A 13,786-nucleotide genomic window follows, 5' to 3' on the forward strand; every position below is an offset into this window, starting at 1 on the left:
TGTTGACTTGTCTCAGATAGAGTAGCCCCCCCTGGGAATTCATCCAGCATTGCGACTTCCTCATCTTCCCGCTCCTGCTCCTCCACAGCCTGATCAATGACACGACGCAATGCACGCTCCAGAAAGAAGGCATAAGGTACCATGTCACTGATGGCGCCATGGCTGCGACTGACCAGTTTGGTGATCTCCTCAAATGGCCGCAGAAGTCTGCATGTGTCGCGCATGAGCAGCCACTGGCGCGGTGAAAAAAAACCCAGCTCCCCAGAACCGTTTCTTTCGCAGAGTTCATACAGGTAGACGTTAACTGCACGTTTCTGCTGGAGCAGCCTATCAAGCATATAGAAGGTTGAGTTCCATCGCGTCGGGCAATCGCAAATAAGACGTCTGACCGGCAGATGGTGTCGCCGCTGAATGTCAGCAAGGCGAGCCATGGCCGTGTAAGATCTTCTGAAATGGGCCGAGATTTTCCTTGCCTGCCGCAAGATGTCCTGGACCCCAGGGTATTTGACAAGGAATCGCTGCACGACCAAGTTTAAGACGTGTGCCATGCACGGCACGTGCGTGATTTTGCCCTGTTTCAATGCGCTAAGCAGATTGGCACCGTTGTCACACACCACTTTACCAACTGTCAAATTGAGCGGTGTTAGCCACTCATCTGCCTGTGAACGCAAAGCTGAAAGGAGTGCCGGGCCAGTGTGGCTCTTTGCTTCCAGGCACAACAGACGCAGCACGGCATGGCAACGTCTCACCTGGCATGTGGAATAGGTTCTGGGGAGCTTGGGCGGTGCAGTGGAAGAGACGCTAGCAGCGGAAAAGGAGGAGGCAGCTGAGGAGGAGAGGGAGGAGGATGGAGTAGGAGGAGGAGAAGAAGAGTCAGGCCTGCATGCAATCCGTGGCGGTAAAACCAAATCTACACGGGTGCCACGGGTTACATGCTTGACGGCCGTCAGAAGGTTCACCCAGTGGGCAGTAAAACTGATATACCTTCCCTGCCCGTGTTTGCTAGACCACGTGTCTGTGGTCAGATGTATCTTGGCACCGACACTGTGTGCCAGAGATACATTCACTTGCCGCTGAACATGGCCATATAGCTCTGGGATGCCCTTCTCTGAGAAATACTTCCTTCCTGGGACCTTCCATTGTGGTGTTCCAATGGCCACAAATTTGCGAAAGGCCTCCGAGTCCACCAGTTTATATGGCAGTAGTTGGCGGGCTATGAGTTCTGACAAGCCAGCCGCCAACCGTTGGGCAAGAGGGTTATCCGGCGTCATCATTTTTTTACGCTCAAACATTAGGCCCACGGAAGCCTGCCTTTTTGCAGAAAAATGTGAGCTTGGCGTGATGGAAGGTGGAGTGGAGGACAATTGTGAGGAGAGAGGAGAAGGAGAAGTAGAAGACGAGGCTGGACGGTGAGAGCCTGCAGTGTGGCTTTGTGTGTTCCGTTGCTCCCACTGGGCTCGGTGATGGCTGCTCATGTGCCTTCTTAAGGCGGTCGTCCCTAGGTGAGTATTGGGCTTACCGCGACTAACGCGTTGACTGCAAAGATTGCAGATGGCAACGCTATTGTCAGCAGCGGACACGTTAAAAAAAGCCCACACTGCGGAGCCATGTGCCGGTGTCCTGGGAGCGCCAGATGTGACCGTACATGGTCGATGACTCGCTCCTGATACATTTGCAGTCTGCTTTGTCCCTGCTGTGCAATGTAAGTCATTGCTGCTTCTCCTCCCTATCTGCTGGTCCATATCTCCCTCTGAACTCCCCTCCTCTTCCTCTCTTGTGGGCACCCACGTGACATCACTAGACACGTCATCATCAACGTCACCTTCCCCACCGCTATAAGTAGAGATCTCGGAGTAGGCAGCAACACCGGGGACCAACCTCCTCCTTGGGCTGATCTGGGTACTGGCGTCAGACTGCTGAGTAGCGCTTGTTGCTACCTCCTCTTCCTGATCCAATACCAAGAGTGGCTGCGCATCAGAAATGTCCTCTTGATATGGATCGGAAAATAATTCCAGTGACTCAAGCGGAAGGTATGTGGTGGTGGTGGTGGTGGTCGTGTTGTTGGTGGTAGTGTCTTTGGGGGTGCACATAGCAGAGAGTGAAGAAGAGGGTGCAGATCGAGAGGATGAGGAGGGTGCAGAAGAGTAAGGCTGAGCGAGCCACTCAACCAAGTCTGGTGCATCCTTTAAAGTAATTGAACGCACCTTCTGCAACTTCCCACTTTGGCTCAAGCCTGTTGCTCCTGCCCTACCCCTACCACCCCTGCGGAAGGGCCTGCCTCTTCCTCTGCCTGTCATTTTTTAAATGACCCTGTGACAAAACTCTTAGTCCCTATACCGATGAAGGACTGCTGCAGTATAGGGCAGCGGTCAGCAGTGGTGCACGTCAACCCTATCTATTGTGGACCGATAGCGGTCCTTACAGAACAGCAGACTGTACCGCACTCAAGCCTATGTACCGTAGCACCCTATACCAAGTTACCAGTCCTTATAAGAACTTTTGTGGACCAAGCAGGTTGTGTATTAGTGTTTAGCAGACTGTACGTCAGTCCCTATACCGCTGAAGGACTGCTGCAGTATAGGTGAGCGGTCAGCAGTGGTGCACGTCAACCCTATCTATTGTGGACCTATAGCGGTCCTTACAGAACAGCAGACTGTACCGCACTCAAGCCTATGTACCGTAGCACCCTATACCAAGTTACCAGTCCTTATAAGAACTTTTGTGGACCAAGCAGGTTGTGTATTAGTGTTTAGCAGACTGTACGTCAGTCCCTATACCGCTGAAGGACTGCTGCAGTATAGGTGAGCGGTCAGCAGTGGTGCACGTCAACCCTATCTATTGTGGACCGATAGCGGTCCTTACAGAACAGCAGACTGTACCGCACTCAAGCCTATGTACCGTAGCACCCTATACCAAGTTACCAGTCCTTATAAGAACTTTTGTGGACCAAGCAGGTTGTGTATTAGTGTTTAGCAGACTGTACGTCAGTCCCTATACCGCTGAAGGACTGCTGCAGTATAGGGCAGCGGTCAGCAGTGGTGCACGTCAACCCTATCTATTGTGGACCGATAGCGGTCCTTACAGAACAGCAGACTGTACCGCACTCAAGCCTATGTACCGTAGCACCCTATACCAAGTTACCAGTCCTTATAAGAACTTTTGTGGACCAAGCAGGTTGTGTATTAGTGTTTAGCAGACTGTACGTCAGTCCCTATACCGCTGAAGGACTGCTGCAGTATAGGGCAGCGGTCAGCAGTGGTGCACGTCAACCCTATCTATTGTGGACCGATAGCGGTCCTTACAGAACAGCAGACTGTACCTCACTCAAGCCTATGTACCGTAGCACCCTATACCAAGTTACCAGTCCTTATAAGAACTTTTGTGGAACAAGCAGGTTGTGTGTTAGTGATTAGCAGACTGTACGTCAGTCCCTATACCGCTGAAGGACTGCTGCAGTATAGGTGAGCGGTCAGCAGTGGTGCACGTCAACCCTATCTATTGTGGACCGATAGCGGTCCTTACAGAACAGCAGACTGTACCGCACTCAAGCCTATGTACCGTAGCACCCTATACCAAGTTACCAGTCCTTATAAGAACTTTTGTGGACCAAGCAGGTTGTGTATTAGTGTTTAGCAGACTGTACGTCAGTCCCTATACCGCTGAAGGACTGCTGCAGTATAGGGCAGCGGTCAGCAGTGGTGCACGTCAACCCTATCTATTGTGGACCGATAGCGGTCCTTACAGAACAGCAGACTGTACCGCACTCAAGCCTATGTACCGTAGCACCCTATACCAAGTTACCAGTCCTTATAAGAACTTTTGTGGAACAAGCAGGTTGTGTGTTAGTGATTAGCAGACTGTACGTCAGTCCCTATACCGCTGAAGGACTGCTGCAGTATAGGTGAGCGGTCAGCAGTGGTGCACGTCAACCCTATCTATTGTGGACCTATAGCGGTCCTTACAGAACAGCAGACTGTACCGCACTCAAGCCTATGTACCGTAGCACCCTATACCAAGTTACCAGTCCTTATAAGAACTTTTGTGGACCAAGCAGGTTGTGTATTAGTGTTTAGCAGACTGTACGTCAGTCCCTATACCGCTGAAGGACTGCTGCAGTATAGGGCAGCGGTCAGCAGTGGTGCACGTCAACCCTATCTATTGTGGACCGATAGCGGTCCTTACAGAACAGCAGACTGTACCGCACTCAAGCCTATGTACCGTAGCACCCTATACCAAGTTACCAGTCCTTATAAGAACTTTTGTGGAACAAGCAGGTTGTGTGTTAGTGATTAGCAGACTGTACGTCAGTCCCTATACCGCTGAAGGACTGCTGCAGTATAGGTGAGCGGTCAGCAGTGGTGCACGTCAACCCTATCTATTGTGGACCTATAGCGGTCCTTACAGAACAGCAGACTGTACCGCACTCAAGCCTATGTACCGTAGCACCCTATACCAAGTTACCAGTCCTTATAAGAACTTTTGTGGACCAAGCAGGTTGTGTATTAGTGTTTAGCAGACTGTACGTCAGTCCCTATACCGCTGAAGGACTGCTGCAGTATAGGGCAGCGGTCAGCAGTGGTGCACGTCAACCCTATCTATTGTGGACCGATAGCGGTCCTTACAGAACAGCAGACTGTACCGCACTCAAGCCTATGTACCGTAGCACCCTATACCAAGTTACCAGTCCTTATAAGAACTTTTGTGGACCAAGCAGGTTGTGTATTAGTGTTTAGCAGACTGTACGTCAGTCCCTATACCGCTGAAGGACTGCTGCAGTATAGGGCAGCGGTCAGCAGTGGTGCACGTCAACCCTATCTATTGTGGACCGATAGCGGTCCTTACAGAACAGCAGACTGTACCGCACTCAAGCCTATGTACCGTAGCACCCTATACCAAGTTACCAGTCCTTATAAGAACTTTTGTGGAACAAGCAGGTTGTGTGTTAGTGATTAGCAGACTGTACGTCAGTCCCTATACCGCTGAAGGACTGCTGCAGTATAGGTGAGCGGTCAGCAGTGGTGCACGTCAACCCTATCTATTGTGGACCGATAGCGGTCCTTACAGAACAGCAGACTGTACCGCACTCAAGCCTATGTACCGTAGCACCCTATACCAAGTTACCAGTCCTTATAAGAACTTTTGTGGACCAAGCAGGTTGTGTATTAGTGTTTAGCAGACTGTACGTCAGTCCCTATACCGCTGAAGGACTGCTGCAGTATAGGGCAGCGGTCAGCAGTGGTGCACGTCAACCCTATCTATTGTGGACCGATAGCGGTCCTTACAGAACAGCAGACTGTACCGCACTCAAGCCTATGTACCGTAGCACCCTATACCAAGTTACCAGTCCTTATAAGAACTTTTGTGGAACAAGCAGGTTGTGTGTTAGTGATTAGCAGACTGTACGTCAGTCCCTATACCGCTGAAGGACTGCTGCAGTATAGGGCAGCGGTCAGCAGTGGTGCACGTCAACCCTATCTATTGTGGACCGATAGCGGTCCTTACAGAACAGCAGACTGTACCGCACTCAAGCCTATGTACCGTAGCACCCTATACCAAGTTACCAGTCCTTATAAGAACTTTTGTGGAACAAGTGAGTTGTGAATGTTTAGCAGACTGCAGCAGAAGGGCAGCAGTCAAGTATAATATCCTTTCTATATTTGGAAGAAAGAATATTATACATGTACAAGCCTATTACTGTACCACTGATACCAGTCCTGAAAAGAACCTTTGTGGAACTAATAATAACAGCAAGTCTTTAAAATTACCCTCACTGCCTGACAACACTGCTTCCTTCCTGTCCCTATACAAATTGGCAAAAAAAGAGAACGATTAGTGGTTACTGGAACAGCTCTTTTGTGGACCTTGATAGTAACAGCTAATGATGATGATGATGATGATGATGATGAAAGACTAATCTGGCTGTCCCTGTAGCATACACCGTCCTTTCCCTTTCTCTAAACTAACAAAAGACACTCAGGCTGCTGCAAGAATCAGCAGCACAGCAAACCTATCAACACCTAACACCTATACCAGTCCTGAAAAGAACTTTTGTGTACCAAATAGCTAGTGGTTTATCTCTCCCTACTCCACACAGGAACCTGTCCCTATCGTAACAGAAGAAAGAATGTAAAATGGCCACCGGATCGGGTGTATTTATAGGTTAGGGGGAATGTACAAGTGTCCATGTGCTGTCATGTCTCAATTGGCTGTCCTGTATCACATGATAAACGTGTCACCAAAGGTTAAAGTTCTTGTATACATTAAACACGTAAGTCCGCCGCGGCGAACGACGGAAAAAGGCGTTCGAACGTGCGGACCGCGAATGTCGGAAATTCGCCGCGAAACGACCGCCGGGCGAAACGTTCGTCCATCACTATGTGCCACTTTGTGTTGGTCTGTCACATAAAATCCCAATAAAATACATTTATATTTTTGGTTGTAACATGACAAAATGTGGAAAATTTCAAGGGGTGTGAATACTTTTTCAAGGCACTGTATTTAATCACCATTGGGGTTTTTTATTTTTTGCTAAACAAACAAAAAAAGACCAAAGACTCTGGGGGGGTTGCCGCGAACAGAGGGCTGGGAAAAGGGGTGGGTAGGTGGGGCAGTGCCCTGAGCATTGTGGTATAATGTGGGGTGGGGGGTTGCCGTGAAGAGATTGGGTGGAGGAGATTTGTGTTGAGAGTGGGAATTTGGGGTGCGGCCGGAGGTAAGAATTGTTTTAGAAGGGGAAATATGAAGGTTTGTGTGCCAGGTGAGGTGATTTGGGGGGATTTGTGTTGGGAGGTGGAATGGGTTAAGACAATTTATACTAGAAGGGTGGATTTGGGGTGGGGGTGCTGCTATGGTAGAAGGGAGAGGAAACTTGTTCTTAGAAATTATTTTTTTTTTAGTGTGGGTGGGGGCGATTTGTGCTAGTAGGGATGATTGGGGGGAGGTATTTGTACTAGGAGGAGATATTTGGGGGGAAGGATTTGTGCAAGGAGGGGTGATTTTTTTTGGGGGGGGGAGTTTGTGCTGGGGGATTTCGGGACAGAGAGGATTTGAGCTAGGAGAAAAGGATGGGGGGGGGGTCCCCCTTACTCTCCTTATAAAGTGGTGCATCTGTAGCAAGTATAGAACATTCTGCAGCAAAAATGATATTTCTAAAGAAAAAATGAATAAGGGAATAGATTCCTGACTCAAGAAAAACTCATCCCCATCTAGGCTGAGATGATGATCAGTCTGCTGCAAGCAGGGGGAAGCATTTCCTCAGTCTCCCCTTGCGCAGCGATTAGACTGCTAAATCATAACTCTGTAGCAAGTCACAAGGTGAGAGGCTGCAGCAGGGGGCTGATCTGTGTCAAATCACTGCACTGTATGCAGTGCATGCATATTTTTTTTGCATGCACCGCACACATAAAATATATCCGATGACAGGTCCACTTTAAATACTGAACTTTTTCACCTGGCTCCTATATTATTGCATTTGCAAACCGATAGAACGGAAAAGCAGTAGTGCAAAAATAATCGTGGGTTTAACGAATCATTTTTTTTAGTGTATTAAATCTGAACTCTAGTCAGGAAAAAGTGTTTAGCCCTATACCCAACCAATATACTGTTTTATTATTTTTTTTAAAATAAAGTTTTCATGACACAGATATACTTACCTTAGCACTCAGCCCCGTGTTCTCCCATGTTTTGTAATTGAAAGAAAGAAAATCAGCAGAACATAATAGCTAAGGAGAAAAGGGGAAGAAGGAGTTAATTAGGGCTGATTAAAGCTGGTCATACACCAGAAGAATTTCATCAGAAAACATTTTCTTGAAGAACGTTCGTTTTGATTTGCGAATTCTTAGTGGGGTCAAATCGATGTTCGTTTTCAACTGCAGTGACAAGAATATTTAAAGGAGCAAGATGGACTTTATCTCCTGAACAAATTTTGAACCTTGAATGTGGGTTTACCCCCTGCCATGTCCAAGCTCTCGCTTGGAGGTAATTGATCACCTCTACGTTTTTATTTTTTTCCGCTATAAAAAAAAAAAAAAAAAAAAAAAAAAAAAGAACATTTTTAAAAAAAAAAAACAATATTTTTTACTTTCTGCTATAAAACATGCCCGACAAAAAAAAATGTAAAAAAAAAATCTAATTTCTTCAAAAATGTAGGCCAATATGTATTCTGCTACAAATTTTTGGTAAAAAAAAAAATTCCAATAAGTGTATATTTATTGGTTTTCGCAAAAGTTATAGCGCTTACATACTATGGGATATAAACTAGAAACGTTTTATTTTATTTATTAATTTTTTTATACTGGTAATGACGACGGGCGGTGAGCAGCGACATATAGCAGGACTGCGATATTGCGGTGCACAATTGGAAACTACAAGACACTTTTGACACTTAAACTTGGGGTTAAACATCAAGGGAAATGAAGGGGTTAACTGTGTGCCTAGCCAGTGTTTTTGTGTAAACAGTGTTTTTACTAAGGGAAGGGATTGATTTTATCCCTATCCCCCCCCCCAGCCAGAATGGCTCTCTGCCTTGTTTACATATGCAGAGCTCCGTTCTGTGTTTGTTCCTGATGATTGGCGGGTGCGGGTGCTGGTGAACAGGGCTGGGTAAAGGGGTGGGTAGGAGGGGCAGTGCCCTGAGCATTGTGGTATCATGTGGGATGGGGGGTTGGCGCAAAGAGATTGGGTGGAGGAGATTTGTGTTGAGAGTGGGAATTGGGAGTGGGAATTTGGGGTGCGGCTGGAGGTAAGAATTATTCTAGAAGGGGAAATATGAAGGTTTGTGTGCCAGGTGAGGTGATTTGTGTTGGGAGGTGGAATGGGGGAAGACAATTTGTACTAGAAGGGTGGATTTGGGGTGGGGGTGGGGGGTTGTGCTAGAAGAGCTGCTATGGTAGAAGGGGGAGGAAACTTGTGCTAGGAGGGAATTTTTTTTTGAGGTTGGGTGGGGGCAATTTGTGCTAGTAGGGATGATTGGGGGGAGGTATTTGTACTAGGAGGAGACATTTGGGCAGAAGGATTTGTGCAAGGAGGGGTGATTTTTTTGGGGGGTGGGGGAGTTTGTGCTAGGAGGATTGGGGAGAGAGAGGATTTGAGCTACGAGAGAGGATGGGGAGGCAAAGATTTGTGCTGGGAGGGGGAATTTTAGCAGGGGGGCTGATTTGTTCTAGGAGGAGGGGGGAAGCATGCATATTAACCACTTTAGCCCCAGAAGGATTTGCCCCCTTAATGACCATGCCATTTTTTGCGATATGGCACTGCGTCGCTTTAACTGACAATTGCGCGGTCATGCAACATTATACCCAAACAAAATTGCCAGCCCTTTTTTCCCACAAATAGAGCTTTCCTTTGGTGGTATTTGATCACCTCTGCAGTTTTTATTTTTTGCACTATAAACAAACAAAGAGCGACAATTTTGAAAAATAAATAATATTTTTTTACTGTTTGCTATAATACATATCCAAAAAACAACAACATATTTAGTCATCAGTTTAGGCCGATATATATTCTTGTACATATTTTTGGTAAAAAAAAAATCGCAATAGGCGTATATTGACTGGTTTGCACAAAAGTTATTGCGTCTACAAACTATGGGATAGATTTAGGGACTTTTATTTATTTTTTATTGTTTTTACTAGTAATGGCGGCGATCTGCGTTTTTTAGTGGGACTGCGACATTGCGGCGGACAAATCTGTCCCCAAATGACACTTTTTGGGGACCAGTGTCATTATTACATTGATTAGTGCTATAAATGCACCTATCAATGCAAAAATTACACTGGTAGGGAAGGGGTTAACACTATGGGGGTGGTCAAGGGGTTAACTGTGTTCCCTCAGCGTGTTCTAACTGTAGGGGGGATGGGCTACCAGGGACATGATAGAGATCACTGTTCCCAATCACTGGGAACAGTAGATCTCTAAGGCCGCGTACACACGCGGGGACTGTTCGCCCAACTTTGTCCGTCAAACAGTTTCGGCAAACAGTCCCCTCAAAATTAGCATGGACGGACATGGCCACACACGACGAACGAACAGTTTGCTGAAACCGTGCGCGATGACGTGAACGGCACGTACGACGGGACGAAAAATACGACGTCCTATACACTGCATTATAACTTTCGGCGTGAAAATCCTTTCTGAGCATGCGCGCAACTTTGTTTGACGAACAAGCCTACACACGAGCGGACTGTTCGCTGAAACAAGGTTTCAGCGGACAGTTTTTCGGAAATTCCGTAAAACCTTGTCCGTCAAACTGTCCGCTGAAAGCCCACACACGAGCGGACTGTCCACCCAAACACTGTTCAGCGGACAAAGTTGGGCGAACAGTCCGCCCGTGTGTACGCGGCCTAACATGTCCCCTGTCAGAAAAGGGAATATCCTTGTTTACAAAGGTAGCTCCCTGTTCTGCCTCTGTAATAGGCGATCGTGGGTTGCTATCGAGCCCGTCTGACCCACGGGGCACGCTCCTGCGCCCGTGTGTCCGCAATTGCACCTGCACGAGCCGCCGTACAGGTACAGCGTTTCACGCAGGTGAGCTGACTTGCCGCAGTATAACTGCGTAAGCAGGACGGCAAGTGGTTAATATTTTTTTTTTTTGGGGGGGGGGGATATTTGCTGACACATAATGCTCATACATCTTGGGGGGTCGCGGTTTGGTGTGTTCGCCCTGGGCTTCGGGTGATCTTGTCCCTTTACTGCCGGTGAACATCCTTTGCCTGACACCCGCAGATCGGCTTCTGCTGTAAGTAACCACAGTAGAAGAGGACTGCCGGCAGAATGCACATGCGCGCCCCCTAGGCAGAAGTGCAGAATTATGTACAGTGTCTCACAAAAGTGAGTGCTCCCCTCACATTTTGTAAATATTTTATTATATCTTTCCACGTGACAACACCGAGTCCTGGTTCACACAGGGGCGACTTGTCAGGCGACTTAGACAAGTCGCGCTCCGTTCTGTACTATGGAACCATTCTAATAGGAGCGACTCAAGTCGCTCCAACTTAGAAAAAGGTTCCTGTACTATTTTTGGGGCAACTTCAGGGGACCTGCATTGATTTCTTTACAGAAGTCGTTTTGCAAGTCGCTGCTGAAGTCATGTGCAGGTCACGTCTGTGAGTCGCGCTGCAAGCTGTGTCACCCCTGAGTAAACCGGCACTGAAGAAATTACGCTTTGCTACAATGTAAAGTAGTGAGTGTACAGCTTGTATAACAGTGTAAATTTGCTGTCCCCTCAAAATAACAACACACAGCCATTAATTTCTAAACCGCTGGCAACAAAAGTGAGCACACCCCTAAGTGAAAATGTCCAATACGGGCTCAAAGTGTGAATATTTTGTGTGGCCACCATTATTTTCCAGCACTGGGTTACAGGGTAACAGGGTTACTCTTGGGCATGGAGTTCACCAGAGCTTCACAGGTTGCCATTGGAGTCCTCTTCCACTCCTCCATGATGTCATTACGGAGCTGGTGGATGTTAGAGGTCTTGTGTTCCTCCACCTTCCATTTGAGGATGCCCCACAGATGCTCAATAGGGTTTAGGTCTGCAGACATGCTTGGCCAGTCTATCACCTTTACCCTCAGCTTCTTTAGCAAGGCAGTGGTTGTCTTGGAGGTGTGTTTGGGGTCGTTATCATGTTGGAATACTGCCCTGCGGCGCAGTCTCCCAAGGGAGGGGATCAGGCTCTGCTTCAGTATGTCACAGTACATGTTGGCATTCATGGTTCCCTCAATGAACTGTAGCTCCCCAGTGACGGCAGCACTCATGCAGCCCCAGACCATAACACTCCCACCACCATGCTTGACTGTAGGCAAGTCACACTTGTCTTTGTACTCCTCACCTGGTTGCCGCCACACACGCTTAACACCATCTGAACCAAATACGTTTTTCTTTGTCTCATCAGACCACAGGTCATGGTTCCAGTAATCCATGCCCTTAGTCTGCTTGTCTTCCGCAAACTGTTTGCAGGCTTTCTTGTGCATCATCTTTAGAAGAGGCTTCCTTCTGGGACGACAGCCATGCAAGACCATTTTGATGCAGTGTGCAGCGCATGGTCTGAGCACTGACAGGCTGACCCCCCACCCCTTCAACCTCTGCAGCAATGCTGGCAGCACTCACACATCTATTTCCCAAAGACAACCTCTGGATATGACGCTGAGCACGTGCACTCAACTTCTTTGGTTGACCATGGCAAGGCCTGTTCTGAGTGGAACCTGTGCTGTTAAACCGCTGTATGATCTTGGCCTCTGTGCTACAGCTCAGTTTCAGGGTCTTGGCAATCTTCTTATAGCCTAGGCCATCTTTATGTAGATCAACAATTCTTTTTTTCAGATACTCAGAGAGTTCTTTGCCATGAGGTGCCACGTTGAACTTCCAGTGACCAGTATGAGAGAGTGAGAGCGATAACACCAAATTTAACACACCTGTTCCCCATTCACACCTGAGACCTTGTAACCCTAATGAGTCACATGACACCTGGGAGAGAAAATGGCTAATTGGGCCCAATTTGCACATTTTCACTTGTGGGGTGCTACAGCACTAAAAATAGCGCCTGTAAAGATCCTCTCCTGTCTCTACAGTGTGAAAGGCAGAGGGCTTTCACACTGGAGCTGTGTGTTGGCAGGAGGTTAAAAAAATTCCTGCAAGCAGCATCTTTAAAGCGGTGAAGGAGCGGTGTGCTTCACCACTCCTGCCCCTGCAGGGGTGCTTTGCGGGTCATTTTAACTCTTTTTCGGCTGCTAGCGGGGGTTAAAACTGCCCCGCTGGCGCCCGAAAACTCCCGAAAAAATGACCGTAAAGGGCCGCTAAACAATAACAATACACTGTTACATTGTATTTACTCAATGCCACTTGTAATTGTAAACTATCAGCAAGTGTCAATATACACAGAGCTGATTACATTTTGACAGTCACTCCTGCTGTGTAATACAAAGCACATGCCAGCTGTCATTTTGACAGCCGGTATTAGCCCAAAATAGTGGCGAAGGGAGCTACGGAAGGGGGAGAGGAGCTGGACGTAAGACATGCATGCTAAAAAATCTGTTGATGTTTATTAGGAAATCTATCTAATGATCGAAACCCTAACGTGGTTAATTCTTTATTATCCATGTTACTAAGGTCATGCCCTTTACTTAAAGGGGTAGTTCACCTTTACCACAAAACTGCCTATGCAGATAAGGGGAGTCTGTAGATAAAAACAAACTGTGCAGCTCTGACTAAAGATTAATAAGGCCCTTGCTATAGATGTAGGCCATTTACATGCCTTATGAAGCCTGACTGGATTTCTTCCAGAACATTGCTAAGTACTGCCAGGACGTTGCTAAGTGAGGCCTAGTCGTCACTGTTCACCTCAACCATCACAGCTCTCAAATGCTGAGTTCAGAGATACACATCAGGGGAGAGAGAGAGCTCACTCCTGTGATGGTGGAGGTGAGCAGTGATGACTAGGCCTCAGCAACGTCCTGGGAGTACTTAGCAATGTTTTGGGAGTACTTAGCAATGTCCTGGGAGTATTCCAGTCAGGCTTCATAATGTATGTAAATGGCCTACACCTATAGCAAGGGTATTATTCATCTTTAGTCACAGCTGCACAGTTAATCTATAAACAACCCTTACCTGCATAGGCAGGTTTATTTTGTAAAGATTAACTATTCTTTTAAATACTTTGTGCTCTCTCTCAACTGGGGGGTGGGCAATTTTTGTCCTTTCTAAATAAACCATTCAGTAGTGGCTACTACTTGTGTGGGGGGACTGGCAGGGCATGCTGGTGGTTGTAGTTCTCCAGCTTCAAATGCCCAT

The 13,786-nt window shown here is 47.4% G+C and overlaps 1 protein-coding gene across 3 annotated transcripts in view; it reads right to left on the minus strand.

The window, feature by feature from the left end:
- Window positions 1–13,786, minus strand: part of KIF3C (kinesin family member 3C) — a 115,280-nt gene that overhangs the window by 47,029 nt on the left and 54,465 nt on the right. The window contains exon 2 of one of the 3 annotated variants that reach the window (XM_077489134.1): window positions 7,653–7,721. The exons of the other annotated variants lie outside the window; for them this stretch is intronic. Coding sequence (XP_077345260.1) covers window positions 7,653–7,721 — 69 coding nt within the window. The remainder of the gene's footprint in view (window positions 1–7,652; window positions 7,722–13,786) is intronic. 3 annotated transcript variants of the gene reach the window in all.

Source organism: Lithobates pipiens, unplaced genomic scaffold (assembly GCF_037356315.1).
Source record: "Lithobates pipiens isolate NorthernLeopardFrog02 unplaced genomic scaffold, aLitPip1_a1.2 Scaffold_18, whole genome shotgun sequence".
NCBI classification, from domain to species: domain Eukaryota; kingdom Metazoa; phylum Chordata; class Amphibia; order Anura; family Ranidae; genus Lithobates; species Lithobates pipiens.